This window comes from Neofelis nebulosa, chromosome 7 (assembly GCF_028018385.1).
Source record: "Neofelis nebulosa isolate mNeoNeb1 chromosome 7, mNeoNeb1.pri, whole genome shotgun sequence".
Taxonomy (NCBI): domain Eukaryota; kingdom Metazoa; phylum Chordata; class Mammalia; order Carnivora; family Felidae; genus Neofelis; species Neofelis nebulosa.
This window is the reverse complement of record NC_080788.1, coordinates 3,212,164-3,231,588: the sequence shown is the minus strand read 5'-3', so window position 1 is coordinate 3,231,588 and position 19,425 is coordinate 3,212,164. Positions and strand designations below refer to the sequence as shown.

General features: G+C 56.0%; 1 protein-coding gene and 1 long non-coding RNA gene across 3 annotated transcripts in view; one reads left to right on the top strand and one right to left on the bottom strand.

Annotated features, from left to right (window-relative positions):
* EFL1 (elongation factor like GTPase 1) overlaps window positions 1–8,008 on the top strand; it is a 122,320-nt gene extending 114,312 nt beyond the window's left edge. For both annotated transcript variants that reach the window (XM_058736399.1, XM_058736398.1), the window contains 2 exons: window positions 279–463; window positions 7,713–8,008. In XM_058736399.1, coding sequence (XP_058592382.1) covers window positions 279–463; window positions 7,713–7,901 — 374 coding nt within the window. In that variant the 3' untranslated portion in view covers window positions 7,902–8,008. The remainder of the gene's footprint in view (window positions 1–278; window positions 464–7,712) is intronic.
* A 2,773-nt stretch (window positions 8,009–10,781) lies between these two features.
* Window positions 10,782–12,503, bottom strand: LOC131518114 (uncharacterized). Its single transcript, XR_009264921.1, has 3 exons — window positions 12,283–12,503; window positions 11,261–11,321; window positions 10,782–10,872 (listed from the first exon to the last, which is right to left on the bottom strand). It is a non-coding gene; the product is annotated as an uncharacterized LOC131518114 (long non-coding RNA).
* Between the last annotated feature and the right edge of the window lie 6,922 nt (window positions 12,504–19,425).

The following is a 19,425-nucleotide window of genomic DNA, read 5'->3' as shown; positions in this document are numbered from 1 at the left end:
GGTCCTTTTCAAAGCCGCCCGCTTCTCAGGCTGTGTGAGGGGTCTGCCCTTCGGGCAGTGCAGTTTGGGGTGGTTTCGCCTTTCGTCTCTGATTTTTTTTTTGGTCGCGTTACTTTTAAACACTTAAGAAAAAAGTTTTCATGCTTGTGTAAACCAGAATTCTCGGGAGCACCGTTTCTCACGGGTGGACTGTTACAGGGAGCGTGAGCGGTTGCGTGTCTGTGTGGCTCGGGACGTGTCACCGGTCAGTGAATTTAAGAGCCGTGTTGGTTTCGCAGGTCGGGTCTACGCGGTCTTGTCCAAGAGAGAAGGTCGAGTGCTTCAAGAAGAAATGAAAGAAGGGACAGACATGTTCATCATCAAGGCGGTGCTGCCCGTCGCCGAGAGCTTCGGCTTTGCTGACGAGATCAGGAAGAGGACGAGCGGCCTGGCCAGCCCGCAGCTGGTGTTCAGCCACTGGGAGGTAACAGCCCAGCCCCGTCCCGCCTCCTCAGGTGCCGGCGTGCTCCCTGCAGATGACCCCGAGGGTGGCAGCCACCGCGGGGCCTCCGTGGGGCCTCCACTCAGTCCCTCGCCCGGGAGAAGGCACGGGGCTGTTCTCCTCCAGATGGAAGGGTCCTGAGGTTACGTGGGGCCTGTGACGCACACATACACACACTCATTCTTCACTTTTGTTTGATGCAAAAGTTAAGACGCAGAACGTTCGATCCTGTGTTTCCCTTTGAAGATAGCGGTTAGAATTTTAAGGGAAAAATCACAGACGTGTTGAAAGTGAAGCTCTCAGGAACTTTTCTTCCAGGGGGAAAATACTTCGGGCATTTAGAGGGGAACGGTCGTGTTGGCAAGGAGCAGCTCTAAGGTCCTGTGCGTTCTGTGCCCCTCAGTCCCCGCCGCGGACTCTGCGGGTTTCCGCAACTTCCGTGCGCTGTGGGGTGAAAGGGTCCATCACAGCCCCTCACTGTCGGTGTCGGTAAAGGTGGGCAAAGAGCAAACCTTACCCGCACTTAAAACTGCAAACGTGGGTCCGCATTGCTGGGGGAGAGGAAAAGATGGTGAAGACATTGTTTTTTCACTTTTGGGGTTGGGCGGGGAGGGTACTAACACGGAGTAGGGAGGTCAGATCAGCCTCCCCGAGCAGGTCCTGGAAGGAGAGCTAGCTGGGCACTGAGGAGGAGGGCGCCGCGGGACAGGCGGGCTAAGGAGAGCGGAAAAATCTGGTCACCTTCCAGACCCCGTCTCGGGTCAGGAGGAGGGTTTGGAAGCTGCGGGATGTAAGAAGAAGGGCTGTTTTAGGAAAACAGCGTTTGTTGTCACTTTGCAGGGAACAGAAGGCACGGCCCATGGCTCCCTCTCCCGGGGAGGCCCGTGCCTAGTGGGACCAGCGCTGGCTGTGCTGCCACAGGTCCGGGTTGCAGAGACCCCCTCTGCCGCGTGCTTGGGCAAGCCAGGGGGCCCCCCGAGTGCGTCCCGCCCCTGGGATGGCGTGCTGACCGTGCAGCCTGGTGCCCGACCGCGGGAGGCTCCCGGTGGCGTGGACGCGCTCGGGGCTCTCTCCTCTAGCCCTGCCTAATCACGACTGTTTACGTCCGGTGCCAGGTCGTCCCTTTTCTCACTTTCTGTAGCCAGACGGGCCCCTTTCTCCAGAGCAGGATTTAAAGAAACCGTTGAAGTGCGGGTAATAAAGGGGAATGTGGTAAGTGAGGGAGAACTTCCTTTTTAAAGTGACTTTTGTAGTCAAGGAAATCAGCACTTCAGAAAGCCGGACTTTGACGGCAAATCTAGTTTTAATTGGGCGGTTCCTGTCACCTAAACGGACACCAGGGAAGTGGCTGTCCAGAACTGGCAGTTGTGTCTACTTTTCCTAAAAAAAAAAAAAAACGCACATCCGTAATGCTCGAAAGAACCACGGTTAATGTTCTGGTGTAGTCTCCTTTTTTTTCCTTTTTTTTTTTTTTTTTTAATCAGTACAGTCTTCATCTTAACAGGGATTTACTATGAAATTTTCTTCATTTTGTCTTTTTGTCTAGAAACTAAATGAAGTTTTGGTGGTTTTATCGGTTTATATCAAAATAGGTATCATTCCATGTTTCACTATGCAGAAAACAGGAGGTCCAAAACATTTATTTATTTATTTATTTATTTAAAAAAAATTTTTTTTTTTTTAACGTTTATATATTTTTGAGACAGAGACAGAGCACGAACGGGGGAGGGTCAGAGAGAGAGGGAGACACAGAATCCGAAACAGGCTCCAGGCTCTGAGTGGCCAGCACAGAGCCCGACGCGGGGCTCGAACTCACGGACCGCGAGATCGTGACCTGAGCCGAAGTTGGACGTTTAACCGACTGAGCCACCCAGGCGCCCCCCAAAACATTTATTTGTTAATTTCTGAACTTAAGTGGGTAGTAATTTCCCACTTACCCAAACTTGGACCTTTTCAGCCTTGTTTTTGGCACTCGATTATTACAGAGGAATAAACACCAGTGAGGGATACAAAGAACAGATTTGTCCAAGCAGCTTCTGAAGAACTACGTCTGTAGTGAGTCTATTAGGGATGATCTTCCTGGAACGGTCTCCAGAGTCCTCCCCCGTGTGTTTTAGGGACCAGGCGTGATTACAGGGCAGTGCAGCTGACATTTAGAACCAAAGGGGGGTTTATCCCACTTAGAGCAATGACCTCGAGAGGGCAAAGCACTGTCTTCATCAGTGCTGCTGTTCCGAGAACCGCCCCAGAACTTGGAGCTCACCCGTCCGACCATCTTGCCGATGACAAGGTGTCCGTCTCAGGAAGGTGGCCTTGATCCCACCAGTGACAAGGCCGGGTTCTGGCATGTTTGATGAGAACACAGAGAGTGCAAGTTCGTGATCCCAGGGGGTCCCGTGTGTGGACAGATCCAAAGCAGGGATTCAGAGCTGTCCTAGGGGCATCATGATTGGAGGAACTGGGTTCCTGAATTCACATATCCTGTTTGCTAAAAATAAGTGATCATTTCACAGTCGGCCTTATCCCTGAAAGTAGTTTTATAAAGCACATTTTTAAAACTCTACGAAGTTTTCATTGTTTCCTAATTGGCAAGTAAGCAGGTAAGACTGTTCTGTGAAAACCTTCTCAGAGTAGATTGTCTTCTTGTGGGGCGGGGGCCTGGGCAGAGGGGACTCCCTGGTGGGGGGGGGGGGGCAGGGGCTCGCTTGCAGGGGCTCACTGGTGGGGGCGGTGGGGGCTCACTGGTGGGGGTGGCAGGGGCGGTGGGGGCTCATGCTGGGCTGGCGGAAGGCAGGGGTGGGGGCCCAGGCTGCTCCAACTCCTTTGTCAGCACGTGGCTTCTGCCGAGGGTCCAGAGTGGCTGCTCTCCCTCGCACCACACGTCCGCATCCCAGGCGGGAAGAACAGGGAGTGGGAGAATGGGAAGAGGAGGGCATGTGCCCTCCCTGCAGGGACGTGAATGTCCCAGTGCCCACAGCCAGTCGCGCGGCCACATGTCACAGCGCCCACCTAACCAGGAGGTTGGGAAATGGAGCCTGACTAATCAGGAGTCAGCAGACGATGGCCCGTCACCTGTTCCGGTGAACGAAGTTTCCCGGAACACGGTCGTACCCATTCTTAGACGTGTTTTCTGTAGGTCCTGTCCAGAGACCGTGTGGCCTGCACTCTGGTTCTTTACAGAAAGAGTGTGCCTCCCCTCATCCCGAGCCTGAAATACCTATTAGCAAAGAAAACAGGAGAAGAGATACTTAGGAACAGCAGGTTCTTACCAAATAGGCAATTTTTGTTAATGTGAAAACCACGATGACTTTTCCATCTGCTTTTTCTCTCACTTACAAAAGAAAGGCCAGAAATCTTACGTACTTAATAGTAGTTTTGTTTTGTTTTTTTTTTAAATACTAGTTTCTGTCTTAGTTGGTTATTAAAAGTCAGTCTCTTGGTAAATTTAGAGGCGAGTGCGGTCGAGAAGAGCCCGCTCCAGTTTTGTACCACCGTCTGCCGGCCCCCTGCCACCTGTCCTAGTCCCCACTCCCGACAGCTTCAAATCTGTGAAAGTCTTGAAAACGACGTTATAATTAAATGTCATTGATGTGATAGTTTTTGGCTGTCTTCGTTCTCCCCCCTAGTTGGGTTTAGAAATAACACAGTTGTTGAGCTCTGGCTTCTCGCTCCAAGGCACTTTCTTCCATTTGTGTTCTATCACACCATATAATTTACAATCAAGAGCTTTTGAGAGAAAGTGCTTCAAAAAATAGAGAAAATAAAATTACAGGCATTTTCCATGAGGAAACCTTTGAAGTCAGCAATCTCATAATTTCTGTGTTTTACCCCTTCTGTGAAAAGGGAAGAAAAGGAGCTAATAACAGGCACAGAGAGAAAAATATTCCCACCCAGTGGAGTTCTACACGCATGTCAGCACAACCTCAAGACTGGCTGCTCGATGCTGAGACCACGCGGGGGGGGCGGGCTGGAGTTCACCCGGGGTGAGGAGGCCGCGGCTGTGAGCACAGTAGCGCTGAAGAAGTTTATTCCGGACGCGGTGTCTCCCACCCGCCAGCCACGGTCCTAGCGAGAGCTGGGCACAGACCTGAGACGGGGCTCCCCACGCGCTTCCCTTCTGGGCTGTTGTCCCCTTTCCTCCTCCTCTTCCTCTTCCTGTTTCTGTTTTTAATGCCCAGGACAGCAGCTGGCACTTGGGAGCCTTCCTTCCCGTGAGCTAGAAAATGCCGTCCCCTCCAGGCTGTGGGGCTGCAAAACAACATTCTCGCTGTGGGCAGATGAATTCTGGGTGAACCAGTTAGAAAATAGCACCTTTTCTTCCAAACTGATGCGAGCTCTGCCCTGTGGCCTCGAGGGTGCCGTTCTGTAGCGCACGGCACGGTGTGGGCACCCGAGCCCCCCGGCGAGGGGCGGTCTGGAGCGGGACTCCAGGGGACCCCAGGACGCAGAGGTGAGTGCAGAAGGTAGGCTTCAAGTCTACCCTGGAGTCTGTGCGGAGGGCCACGCAGAATGGGACCTTTTGAAACCCCTGGTCTTAATGGTTTTGAAACAAGGACCGGTCAGAGTCTGGTGTCTCTCAACTAGCATAGTTCACTTACTGCTCTTTATAAAATGCGTCACTTTAGGGGCGCCTGGGTGGCCCAGCCGGTTAAGCGTCCGACTTGGGCTCAGGTCGTGATCTCATGGTTCGTGGGTTCGAGCCCCGCGTCGGGCTCTGTGCTGACAGCTCGGAGCCTGGATCCTGCTTCCGATCCTGTTGTCTCCCTCTCTCTCTGCCCCTCCCCACTAACACTCTGTTTCTCTCTCTCTCTCTCTCAAAAATAAATAAACATTTATAAAAACGCATCACTTTGTAAACAGGATTAACAGTTTCTTCACCGCTACTCCCCAGACCTGCTGAGAACATGCAGCTTCTTTATATGCTCTGATGGGCTTATGTGATGTGAGGGGAGGACGCCAGTAACCAGCTTAAAACTAGTCTCCCGCAGCGTAGACAGTCTGTGGACGACTGCCCGGGGGACGTTCCGCTTCCCGGCTATCCCCCCAAGGAGAGGGCTTCTGTGGCCGCGTGGTGTGAGGGAGAAGGGGGTCTTCACCAGGAAGCGCCACCGGGGCCGGCGTGGGGCACCGGCTCCTCACCAGACACTTTTTTCCGTGTTTGGTAGAAGTCGCCCTCGTGTGCGAGGTGGAGCCTCATCGTGGTTTTGATGTGCGTCTCCCTCGTGACTAATGACCGACGTCTCTTTGTGGCCTGCTGGCCATTCGTACATCTTCTTTGGAGAAAGATCCCTTCGAGTCCTCCGCCCGTCTTTCCATTGGGCTACTCTTTCTGCTGGGTTGTACGAGTTCTTTATCCTGGACGTCGAGTCTGTTAATTTACGGGGTCTTCTCAGCGGTTCGCTATTTAACCTGCCTGCCGAGGTTCTTTCTTTTTCATCCTTCCGTCTGAATTTATTTCTAGGATTTCTAGCTCTTACTTTTTTACAGCTGCCTCATGTTTTATGGATGCAGTGCCCCCACACGCCCCTTATTTCTTGGAGAATTTTTAAGTGAACTCTGTAACTCTCGGTCACTCGGTCATCTCTCTTACTTGGTTACGAATGCTCCCTCTGTTGAGTCTGGTTACTGTTGATTGGGGTGGGGGTTCCTGTCGTGCCCTGTGCGAAGCCGTCTTCAGTCGGGTCTTCTCCCCCGCGTCACCCTGGGGCATCTCCGAGTCACCTGTCCCTCCCAAGCGCCACAGCTCCGAGCTGCTCAGCTCGGCGCCTTCACCAGGGCGGATGGCGCAGGACCGCGGACACGGGCTCAGTACGATCCATCCCGCCCTCTGTCCCCCAGTGGTAGCCACGGCCCAGGGCACACGTGGTTCTTCCAGGTCCAGAGAGAGGGCCTGGGCTGTGTGGCTGGGGCCCGTCCTGAGCGGGCAGCGGACCTGGCCTGGCGCCCTGTGGGACGCGGACAGGGGTTTTACCCCCATTTACTACTGTGGGCTCCCCTCCTCCCCCTCCCGGTTCACAGACCAGACCCTTCCATTGCTGGTGCTGAAGAGCAACTACTTCCTTTTCCGCCATTTCTAGATTTTAAATTGAAAAGCGTTAGGACTTGAGGCCACTTAGTAAATACCACCCCTTTCTTTCCCGAATTGAGAAATGAGAGAAAACGACAAGCCGGAGAAGGTGTGAAGGCCAGACTCTCACCTTCTTACCCGTCAGGCTGACCTTGGAGAGTGTGGTCTCGACCGTGGAGGGTACGGAGCCCCTGCCGCCACGTTCCAGAATGAGACCAGCCAGGCCGTGGGGCTCCTGCCGCAGGGCCGGGTCAGGGCGGCTTCCGTAAGTGACGCGGAGGGACGGGGCGGACTGTGCACTTCTAGTGGAGAGGGGAAGAAGACCCTTGTCCCCCGGTCCTCTCTCTTCTCACACTTACCTGTCACATCCTGGGGGAACCCTTGGCGAGGAGGCAGAGACAGGCCACGAGTGTGCGGCTCGTGGAACCTTCTCTGCCTGCAGGAAACTGTCCGCCCCCTCCGTCCTGGACCTCAGGGAAGTCTGTGTCCAGCGTGGCCATCGCTGTGGGCCTCGTGACCCGGCAGCTGCTCATCCCAGAGGGACTGGGCACCCCTACGTCACTACTTAACAGACCAGCCCCGCCCCCCGCCGCCCCCCTCCCCGGGGCCCAGGCTCTGCCCTCTCCCTCCCGTCACGAGGAGGCTCCCCTGGACGTGTCCCCCTCACCGTGAGGGCGCCAGCAGGCGGGGGCCCAGACCAAAGAGGGAGGGCAGTGCCGACTGCCGCTCGTCCCGACAGAACATGGGCCAAGCGGCCCGGCTCACCGGTCACACCACGGAGTTTGGGAGCAAAAGCTCGGCGTGACCGGAAGTGGGCTTAAGGGCGTTGGTCTTTGCTGGGGACGAAGGCAAAGTGAATGAAAAGACCCCGCTGGTACCCAGATGCATCCGAGCGAGAGGGGGAGCTTTTCCGTCACGTTATTCAAAGTTAAGAGTCGCCCTTGTTCCTCGGGGTGACGTCGTGCACCTTACAGGTTTGCTGCAGCTGCTTCCCTCTGTTCACGCGTCCTGTGATCCCTCACGACTGTTCCTTGCCCTTCCCAGCAATTGGCTGTTGGTGGCTTAACTTTGGTTCTTCAGCCTCACGCTGGGAATTTGGCAAGGCTGTTTGAAATCCAGGTATGCTTGCCTGACCTGGCACGTTCTGTCCCCTTCTCTCGCCAGGTCATCCCCAGCGACCCCTTCTGGGTACCAACCACCGAGGAGGAGTACTTACACTTCGGGGAGAAGGCGGATTCTGAGAACCAGGCCCGGAAGTACATGGACGCCGTGCGTAAGCGGAAGGGTCTTTACGTGGAGGAGAAGGTGGTGGCGCACGCGGAGAAGCAGAGAACCCTCAGCAAAAATAAGTAACCCCGCCCCCGGCAGGGCCGCCTCTTTCGGACGGAGGTGTCACCCCAGGCCAGATACTGGGAAAACCTCTCTGAGCCCACTGCCAATAAAGTTGACGCTTATAAGTATTTTAAAGAGGTGCGAGAGAACGTGTCTCCCAAGTGGTTCTGTTGACCCATTCTGGTGCGAGGCGAGAAGTTCCCGGCGTCCCGCGCCCCGGGGGACTTCGCTCCGGCGCGGTCCTAACTGATTCCCAAGTCAGGCCGCGTCCTCGAGAGACCACTTGCAGTCCGACCCGGTCGTAGCTGACCCTCGCCCTGCTGGTCTGTGTGGCCACGCTGTCCCGTCCGATTGGCGCTGGCCTCAAACCTGCTTTCGCACTCCCTCATAAATCACGTCGCTCGTGTTCAGATAGGTGTTGGTGAGAGTTAGGCCGTACGCCTGTTCTTTAGAAAAATAACTTCTGTAACTTCCTGGGTGGTTTCCTGTTAACCTTCAGGGACGTTAGCTGACGTGACGAGATTATTTCCTTTATTGCAAACACTCTTAAACCTCCTCGGTCGCGCCCTTCGGGCAGATCTCCTGGAAGGAGCCAATGCGATTCAGCCAAAAGTAGATTTTGTAATTCTTGATGCTTGCTGCACTAATAATTTTTATAGCCACTTAAAAGAAGGATTCTCTTTCAAAACACGTACGACGATCAGATCAGACTTTGTTTTTGAGAGGCTTTCAATGGGCTTTCTTCCCATACACTAGGTCAATAAACGAGGTCCTAATACTAGTTATAGAAACGTTATCTTTGTTCGTTCGAGCCATGGTCTAGCTGGTCGGCTCTAATTGACCCCGACTTTGGCGAGAGTGTGGCTCCATAAGTCACCGTCAGTTTAAGCTTACCAGGTACAGATACTTGAGTTAACTCAGGAGAGTTATTCCGGGCATCGGTTTATCTTGAAAACTTTGACAGGGAGGAAAAGCTGGCGCGTCGAGTGGCAGCCTTCGTAAACAGCACCCTTCCGAGCGCCACACGTGCCGTGACAAGTACTCTGGGACTCTGCCCCTTCCCGGCACTCGCTCATTTCGCAAGGAGGCACAGCCCCAGACTTGGAGCTCTCTCCGCAGTCCCGTGGGGCCCTGCCAGACGTGCCGGCGCGGGGGAGGTGACACGGCACCGTCCCCACGTTGAGGGAGACGGTCACGAGTGGTCAAGTGACCCCGGAGAAGCCGGCCGGGGGGTGCGGCCAGCCCTCCGTGTGAGTCGTCCACCCCACGTGCACGCCGTGGTGCCCCCCCCCCCCCCACTCAGGAACCACGTCCCTGTGCGGCAGGTGTGGGTACTGAGACCGTGTCTTTGCTCGCTCGTGCCCCGGGGCCGTGCCCAAAGCCTAGCCTCACTGGCAGCGGGAGTGTTCCTGTTCTCACGCAGGCGGGGTGTCTGTAGTCAGGCCTCGGGCAGCGGGGGGCCACCAACCCAGGACCCTCGCTCCTGGAGGACTTGGCATTGATGTCTGGGGACAGCCGTCCTGCTCTGGGGACGGGCACCAGACAACATGGCTGTAATGCCTTTTCCCCATGACCCTGGAGCACGGGCGGGCCAGGGGCTGGGGCAGGGAGAGGGGCAGAGGGACGAGCTGCTTGGGTCAGTGTCCATAGACATGAGGGGAGATACCCGAGTCCTATTGTGATCCCTAGGACACCACACACACACACACACACACACACACACACACACACACGTGTATACAACAGTACGTGCAAGTGTGCATGTGCCAGGTAATAGCTAAGTTCACAGCCCACAGCCCGGGGTCCCGTTTCTCATCCAGTTAACACCTCTTAGTAAGCCCTGTTCCAGGCGCATCACAAAAAGTTCCCAAGGACTATTGCCTGATTTGTGTTAGGATCGTCGACAGGAGCTGGGTCCTCACTATGGCAGAGGGAAGGACTTGGGGCATCTTTATATCTATATTTATATTCTGTGTCTCCAGCCCAGTAGGCAAAGCTACTAACAGTAATGGTGTCCAAGTTTCAGAAACATCTAATGGCTCCGTTTCTGGCTGGTAAGTTTAGAAAATAATTGATTTCAGAAATTAGGCTAGCCTGTGCACCTGGCACGGAGAGTAGGGCACTGGGTGGGGAATACCCCTTCTCTCCTGTCTGACAACGACCAAAGAAGGCTTGGAGCCTTAGGCAGCTTGTCACAGAGCGGGAGCCCTCCAGGCGAGTATGTTATTAAATCTGCAAATTAGAAGCTGTTCGTTGTGAAACAGTCAAACCCTTTCTTTTCTTTTCTTTTCTTTTTTTTTTTTTTTAATTTTTTAAATGTTTATTTATTATCAAGAGACAGAGAGAGACAGAGCATGAGCACGGGAGGGACAGAGAAAGAGAGAGGCAAAGAATCCAAAGCAGGCTCCAGGCTCTGAGCTGTCAGCACAGAGCCCAATGCAGGGCTCGAACTCACGAACTTCGAGATCATGGCCTGAGCCGAAGTCAGACGCTTAACCGACTGAGCCACCCAGGCGTCCCTCAAGCCCTTTCTTTTTTTTTTTTTTTTTTAATTTTTTTTGTTTCAACGTTTTTTATTTATTTTTGGGACAGAGAGAGACAGAGCATGAACGGGGGAGGGGCAGAGAGAGAGGGAGACACAGAATCGGAAACAGGCTCCAGGCTCCGAGCCATCGGCCCAGAGCCTGACGCGGGGCTCGAACTCACAGACCGCGAGATCGTGACCTGGCTGAAGTCAGACGCTTAACCGACTGCGCCACCCAGGTGCCCCTCAAGCCCTTTCTTTTTAAGGCAGAGAGCATTTTAAACTTTCTAGGATAGAAAAGAAATAGATAAAAGTAACAATAAAAGCCAAGCATTTAGATCAGATTCTAAAAACAAGATTATGAATGTCGACCAAAACACAGGAACCAGACCGCAGAGGTGCTAACACTTTCCTTTGATCCTGCCGGTGGTCACAGAGTCTGCAGCACAGCGAGCGTCTCCTAGTGGCCTGGCAATGAGAAGAGGGAAGAGACCACCCTGCGGTGTATCTGCCCTCTGGTTATGAGCAGAGCCCCGTGCAGCAGGCTCTAGAGAGAGGCAGGGTGGTTCCGACCAGACAAGACAAGCAGGAAGGGAGTGAGGGGGCCGAACAAGTAAGGGTTCCCAGAAAGGCTGGAGTGAAGGGTCCAGGCCTTTCCCAACTTGGGCAGTCGTGGCCTAGGGCTGGAAGGCCAGAGGCTTGAGTAGCGGGATGGGGTTTCTTCCAATGCACATCACCTTCCTCTGGGCCTGGGTTGATAAGGACATTCCAGAGGGCCAGGCAACTCTCTTTATCCCACACCTCGGTCCCTCCCCCGGCAGGGATAGAGCGTTCGGTTTGGGGGTTACTTCATTACCCTCTTTGTTGATTTTGCACGTCCCTCCCGGGTCTTGGGTGTGGATGAGAGTATCTTCTACCTTATAGTAGATAGAGAAACCCTTAAGACTTCAAAAAAATAATAACAAAATAAAAAGTAGAGGTACAGAGGGGGAAAAAATCCTTTTCTCGGTGATTAGTTGTAGAAAATTCATAGGCTGAGTTTCTGATGTAATAAAATCCTAATGATCACTTTTTTAAATCACTAAGCCTTTCCACGTGCGTACGCCGTTATTTTAGGCTCGGGAAAGTAAGGGTCATTGGACAGAACACTGATGGACGGAGGAAGGAGGCATTTGCCTGTGAGACCCAGTAGGAGCCAAGGAAGGGAGGGGCAAGCTGTAGGATCTGGGGCACCGATAAATGGGCCGTTAAGGGAAGAAGGCTGGATCACACTGGACAGCCTTGTTTGAACATCAGATTTAGATGTTTCTTTTTTTATTTGTCCGAACTCAGAAAAAGTGACCTTATGAGAGGTCTAGTTTTGAATGTTTACTTCTCTTCTATCTTTTTTTTTTAAGTACATCTGAAAAATTCAGAGCTTGTGGACTCCTGTTCTGCTATCAGATGAGATCATTGGAAATACACACTTTTCATCTCATATGCTACCTTTTCCAAAGACATTTTCTCTCACTAACACAACTTCACTTTTAGGGGCGCCCGGGTGTCCAACTCTTGGTTTCCGCTTGGGTCGTGATTTCCCGCTTTGTGGGTTCGGGCCCCGGGTCGGGATTCTCTCTCTCCCTCTCTCTCCGCCCCATCCCCTGCTTGCTCTCTCTCTGTCTCTCTCGAGGGTAAATAAATAAACTTGGAAAAAATTGTTTAGGAAACTTCCCTCTTGAGAATGTCACTTGGAGGTGAAGTCATTTGGCCGCTTCACAGCGGCCTCGGAGTGTTTTTAAAATTGACCCCCCACCAAATAAGCAGCATTTGTTAGCTCCCAGATGCGTAGCATTGAGCGTTTGGAAAGGGTTGGATCCAGACGGAAAAAGCGGTGCTTACTGGTCACATGGTTCTCCGAAGGAGGCAGAAGCCCCCGAGGTCTGAGACCACCCGCAGCCTCCTCTCTCGGAGAGCTGCTTCCCTTCCCCGGACAGGGCTGGCGTTTCTCAGGTGATGTGCATGGAGCCTTCCTCGCGGACCCGGCGTCTGCCCTGCCCGAAGGGAGCCCTGCGCCCACGGCCTGGTGGCCCGGGTCACACCGCGGCTTCCCCCTCGGGACCGCTGGCTCTGGGGGGGGGGGGGGGGGGGGGGGGGCGTGTCTCACCCGGGCCCGGGGTCAGATCCACGCTCTGTGGGGCGTGACCTCCTCGTCCTCTTCACCACTGCCCCCCCGGCCCCTGCCGGCCGCCGCCACGTTCCCTGAGCCGCGCTCCTGCCGGAGCCGTCGAGCTGGATTTTGTTTCTTTCTTCTCTCTCCCTCTTGGTGTTGCCGGAGGGGCCTCGGCGCAGCGGGCCTTTACGTCCCGGGCTTTGTGGCGTCTTGAGCAAGTCAGCCCCTTGGCAACCCGCCTCCCACACGAACAGACAGGTGCCCCCTGGCGTCCCCAGGCTTGGGGATGGATTCAAGCGGCCGTCACTAGCGCACTCGAGATTATTACCTCCTTCTGTGACTCAACCAACCGTGTCTGCTGCCTTCCCTTCACGGTATGTTTCCCTCCCAGAAGGTTGTTCAGAATCCCCTACAGATGGGGGCGGGGAGGGGGGGGGCGGGGATGGCCAGCCCCTGGCAGCTGCGGGCCGGCCCGGACAAGCAGCTTTGAGTAGTGGTCTCTCCCCAGCTTGGCCGTGCATGCTAGAATGTACGGTGGTCATACGTGCACCCTGGGCATCTTTCTAGAAACCTCTCCTACGGAAGCATCACACAAGCGCGCAGAGGTATCCGCACGGGGCCGTGTGGAACGGCCCCCACCGGGAAGCCTCCGAACGTCCATCCGGAAAGAGCTGCTGGCTCCGCGGCTGGTTGAGGGCTGGAAGCTCCTGAAGGGTACGAAATCCCAAGATGCTATACTTCGCCTGAATCCGTTTTTACCACGTATTTAAAACGTGCGTGTACGTCGTTATCACGCGCTCCGTAAAAACCCGGAGACCTGGCTACGGACCTGTGAAATTTCTTATCGCCGGGGGCGTAATTAACAGAGCGGTTTCCTTTCTACATTGTTTTTCTGTAAAGTTTTTCCTTTGCGAATCCAGCGTGTAGTACTTCGATGATCAGAAAAAGGCGATTCCCTGGGATGGAAAAGCTAACAAAGGGGTCCCGCACCGCCACCTGGTTGCCGAGGGCCCGAGGGGCTCTGCGGCCGCAGTGAGGCGGGTGGTGGTGGGTGGGGACGTGCTTGGTGCCACGCTGAGAGCCTTGCGGGCCGAGTCGAATGCACCAGACAGGGCAGCACGATGCCGGCCCTGACTTCGGGAGGGCCGGCGGATGCCCGGTCACCCCACAGGCAGGGCAGCCCCCGTGTGTGTGCCCCCCACACCCCCCATACAGCGTCTTCGGAGGGGAAGGGCACGGGATGCTCCTGTCCCAGGAGTGGGCATGTTCTGAACCACGTGGCTACACCCACAGGTCAGAGATCCAGGCACACTGATGATGGGTCTCAGGAACTTGAATAGGGAATCGGGATCATGAGCCAGCTGGGAGAGGAAGAGGAGGGGAAAGAGAAGACCCCCGAGGGGCACCTGGGGGGCTCAGCTGAGAGTTTTTGAGAGAGAGAGAGAGAGAGAGAGAGAGAGAGAGAGAGAGAGAAAATCCCAAGCAGGCTCCGTAACCAGATGAGCCACCCACCCAGGTGCCCCAAGCATCTGACTCTCGATTTCAGCTCAGGTCCTGATCTCAGAGTTTGTGGGATCGAGCCCCACATTGGGCTCTGCACTGACAGTGTGGAGACTGCTTGGGATTCTCTCTCTGCCTCCCTCTCCCCCGTCTCATGCTCTCTCTCATTCTCTCAAAACACATACATAAACATTTAAAAGAAAAAAAGACAGAGGTGCCCGTGAGAGGCCTTGGAGGTGGCGGGGTGGTGAGTCACCAGAAGCCCTGTGCTCGGCTCCTGGGGCTGGGACCTCGGGCCGCTCAGACCCTAACCACACGTCCCCTCCGCCCCCCTGCGCGGTCCTGAGGCCTGGTCCCCGGGGACCTCGGGACAGCCGCCCAGCTGATAACCTGTCTGGCTTCCCCGGTGAAGCCCTCCTCCGTAGGGAAACCCGAGGGGGGTCTGCTCCCCCCTAAAATGGGTGCACATGGAGTCCACCCACCCCTGGAGCCCCCAGAGTCCCTTCTGGCCGGAGTGCATTCTCCGCGAGAAACCCAGTGTGGAAGTTCCAGTGTAAAAACAATCCCAAGTGCAGCCGCCCCGTTGGGAGCAGGGGGGAGGGGGGAGGGGAGCCTCAGACCCGGCCCCAGGTGCAGGTGGCAGCTCCCTGAGGCCCCATAGGAATTCCCGGGGGTCTACAGAGCGCATCTGAACACCCACAGCTGTGGGTCCCGCTCCCGAGACGTGCCCGGCGTCCCTCTTTGCACACCCACCCCTTCGCTGGGGCCCCAGAATCGCACATCCGTGCACCGTGGCCACGTCCACTGCCACCGGTTGTAGGGCACGGCGCCCAGGTCAGGGGCCGCCGGCTGGTCACCAAGCTCTCAACATCTGCAAGCCCCGGGGGAATTTGGGCGAGCAGGTGCACACGTCCCAGGGGTCAGTGGTTCTCAGAGAATTCGCCCCAGACCAGCAGCACCAACCTGACCCGAGAGCCGGCCGGAAATGCCAATTCTCAGGCCCACCCGACACCTACTGAATCAGAAGGAGGGGGTGGTGACCCCCTTCATCTCCCCGGCAGTCCTTGCTTCACACGCCAGGGGGCCTGAGAACCGCCATCCCAGGCAGTGGCGGGAGAACAGCTCTGAGTTCACCTGCTCTGGAGATTTGTCTGCGTGGGAGGAAGCAAAGCCAAGCCCCCGCCCGGAACACACCTTGGTCTCAGCACACGGGGCTCCAGAGGACACGGCTTCCTTTCGCACGTTGGGCGCCCCACCTCGGAGATGCTCCCAGGGAACTTCAGGGACAAAAGTGGGGGCCCCTTTCCAAGGGGCAAAAGTCACTGCAGCAGACAGATTGCCCTGCCTCTGTTTCTCCACACTGGTTTGGCTGGCAAAGCTCCCCTTGAACACAAATGGTACCTTTTCTGAGTCTTACAGGCTCTGGAAACACACACACACACACACACACACACACACACACACACACGCTAATTACTAATTCTTTCATCGCCTGGAGCGACCCCTGGTCACCTTCCCTCTGGGTTTTTACATTATTTATGTGCAAAAAATACAGGTCATAGGGCACAGCTGCCCTCACACAGTTCTTGGCTCCGGACAGGGTCACTTAGCATCACAGGGATTCCTTCTGAGATGGGTGCTGGTCTCATACATCACATGCTTACGCTGCCCATGACCATTCAGCATTTTTCTAACAACACCAGTCGTCATGATAATACTCTTTCGGAGCCCCCACCGCGTGCCAGGCTCCACCCCAGCAAGTTGTGTGATTACCCCCGGTAAACATCACCGTGATTCCCCGATAGCCCCTTCTGATAGATGAGAAAACCGAGCAGATTGGTTAGAGACCTTTTGCTCAAACATCACACAGCTGTTGGCACACGGTCCATTAAATTGGGGGTCAGAGGGATGTCTCCTCTGTTCTGCTCTTCTGTCAAGGAAGGCGCTGTGAGCTTCTCAGGTGCCTGATGCTAACTGTTGTCAACCGGATTCTGCTCTCCTAGTGTCTCGAGTCACGGATGCGATGGGGAGCGGGTCCGGGGGGTGGGGACAGGTGTGGCACGAGTGGTCCAGGGCGGGGGGGCCTCAGCTCCGCACAGCCTGGCCTCGGACACCCCCTTTCCCTGCGGGTCATGACTCGAGGGCCACCACGTTTCACCAAAGAGGAAAACGGTCCCAACCTGCCTGTCACTTCCAACTTCTCACTGTCAACTGAAAACTACACTCCCGCTTTGAGTCGAGGACAGGCCAGCATTATTGACTATTTCACTACTGCTTTTCTCCGTTTATCTTCAGCTGTGCGGTTGCACTTTTCAAACTGGAGTGAGAAATAGTAACTCCTGCGCAAACCCTGGGTCTCCCATTCGGCCGCCTCGAATCTTGCACGTACCTGTGGTGGAGGCAGCTAGATCAAGGGGCTGAGGAGGTGAAGACCGGCTTGAGTGGGACCAAAAATTACACTACCGCCCGTGGCACAAACAGGTTGACTCGGAGAGCCCCGGCTGCCCTAGCTCTCGGCAGAGAACTTGTTACAATAATAGCAGAGGCCGTGCGCTGAGCCCTTAGGTGCCGGGCGCCGTGCCCAGCAATTTACAATTACTCCTCCAGAGGCGTTAATAATTTACTTTGTGCCAGGCATTCGCACGCCTCCTGACACTTGTCTAAGGCCCCTACTCATCTTACAGATGAGGAAACTAGATGCGGGGAGGTGAAGCCAGCCGCCCAAGGCCCCGCAGCCAGCAGGGGGCGGCGCTGAGATTTGAACCCGGGGAACCAGACGGCAAGCTTGCAAACGCCAGGCGAGCCCACCGCCTGATGGAGCAAAGTACGTACTGGTTATATTTCCCATTTACAGACGCCGCCCGAAGCATCGGTGGAGCGCGGGGCTAATCCCCGAGCGGCTGTGCTCACCCGGCACCGCACGGGCGTCTGCGTGCGGTTTCCCTGGCGGGGTCAGGAGGGTCAGAAAACGCACAGAAGCACAGCTAGCCGGGCGCCTTCCGCCAGACCAGAAAGACCAGGCTGCGGAGAAACAGGACACTTTGTCCTCCTTCATCAGAAACACATTGCTTCCAGGAAACCCACCCAATCTGGTTTCGGCAGAAGGACGTGCTATACCCGCCCTGGGATCTGCCACCCACCCGGTGGCCACGGAGGGACCGGTGCCCGTTTCCACCGTGAGAGGCCAGCCGGGTGTGTGCTGAAGGGGACTGAGCTCCAAGAAGTCCGCCTCTAAAGGACTCCAGGCTGTGGGCTGTGGGCCGAGAGGGAGGGGGAGGGGGTCCTCTGAGAGTGAAGGATCGGGAGGGAGATCCCTTCAACAAAGAAACATTTTCTGAGCTCCAGCCCCGGGCCGGGTGCCTGGCAGCGAAACGGAACGTCCCCGGTCGGGGAGGAAGACGGTCCAGCCATCGAGGGTAAGTGCCTTTGAGGAAAAGACTTCAGGCCCAAGGCCCTGACCTACTGGGGGTCAGAAAAGCCTCTGCTGAGACTGGGGCCCTTGGGCATGTCCAGGCCAGGACGGGTGAGCCCTCTGCTCTGCAGGCCACCAGGGGCCTCTACCTGCTCCCCCAGCAGAGTGACCCGAGCTGCTTGCCCTTGACCTCCTCAGAGTTTCCCCTGGTCCCTCCAGCCTCGTCCTTTCATTGCCTCCCCTCCTCCTTCTTCTTCTTCCTCTTCCTCTTCTTCTTAAGTTTATTTTGAGAGAGAGAGAGAGAGAAAGAATCCCGAGCAGGCTCCGCTCTGTCAGCACAGAACCTGACGCAGGGCTCAAACTCACCAGCCCTGAGATCATGACCTGAGCCCAAATCTAAAGAGGGAGGCTTCACCAACTGAACCCCCCAGGTGCCCCACCATGCCTTCTTCTTACAGGTGGGCTGTCCGCCCCCCCGCCCCGCCCTGGTCCCTTAGTTACCACCAGGGGTGGGGGGTGAACAGGAAGGAGGGGGGAGATCCCACTGGGCCCCTCGAGGGCACCTGCGGGCACCGGGCACCACAGCAGCGCTGCCGGGAGGAAACGGCCCCGTCAGGCGTCTCTGCGACGGTGTCCCTTCCCGCGGCCTGTGAGGCCAGGGTCTGGCACAGCCTCCCCCGCACGATGGCGGGACACCGCGGGACACGGGAGGGAACTGGCCGCTGGGCGTCTCTCTCTGCACCCGCGAGCAGGCGCTCTCGCAGGCACCGCTGAAACGCCTGGTTTGAGGTTCTCCCCAAGCTTGAAATTCTTAGCAGGTGTACATGGTTCTGGAACTTTCCCAACTTTTCAAACCAGTGTCTTGTGGGAGGACCTAGCACAGGACTCCACGGAGGATGATGGGGCTCAGTGTCTGCAGACGCTGCTGTCATCTGGCAGGTGGAGGCTGGGGATCAGGGGGCAGGCCCCACAACAGTGAAGTGTGCGGACCCCAGTGGGGTCCTGTGATCCACGGTCCTATTTGTCCCAAGACAAGACAACGTGAAGACCACAACATTCCCATCATCAAGATAAACAGACAAAGTCACGCGTGCGCCCCAGGCGCTACCCCTGAGCACTTTGGTGACGCGTGCCTCTTGCATTGTGGCCAAGAGTCCAGGACGGATTTCGCCGCCCAAGTGGACGGCTTTTCCAGGGCCACCTCGGGGCTGCCTCCTGAGACCCGCCGGGGACAGTGCCCAGCGTCCTGAGCGGTGGCAGAATTTCCCGGCAGGCTTGGCAATGTTGAGAGAAGGCAAATACTTTCCCTGTGGCTCATCGTCTGCTCCTCCGAAGCGCGTGGCCTCGCCCCCTCGTGGGGCTGCCTCGGGCTTCTGGAACGTACGGGGAGCCCGCGTCCGCAGGGCTATTCGTTCCTGGACGCACGCGCCGTCCAGGGCGAGGCAGCTGTGGGCAGGACCGAGGGTGCCCGGTGTGAACGGGAGGCGGCCGGCGCTCCCCACGCTCCCGGTGGCTAAACACGTGGTCTGAATGAGGCCGTTCGAGATGGTTTTCAAACCACGCCGCTCCGTGCGCAGACTCCGATTGGATCCTGGATCCAGGAGACCAAGCACAGGACACGTGCTGGAGACTCCGGGGGAAGCCTGGGCGCAGCCGGCGTATCAGGGGATGAAGAAGTCCGTGCTCATCTTGTGTGCCGTGGTGACAGCGTTTTGGCTTCAGCAGGGCCGTGGCCTGGTTTCCTAGACGTGCAAATCGCAGTGTCTGACTCGAGATCGGCCTGGCTAACTGTGGTTTATCCTCTCCGCAGGGTATTGTCCTGCCCTTCCTCATCTGCTGAACATTTGCATAATCGAAAGTGAAGAACCAGACCAAGGTCCCGTGAAAAAGAAAAAGAAAATGCTCCTGTGACGTTGAGGTCAAGGAAAAGCAAGTGTGATGTGGGAAGAGGTCCAGGTCC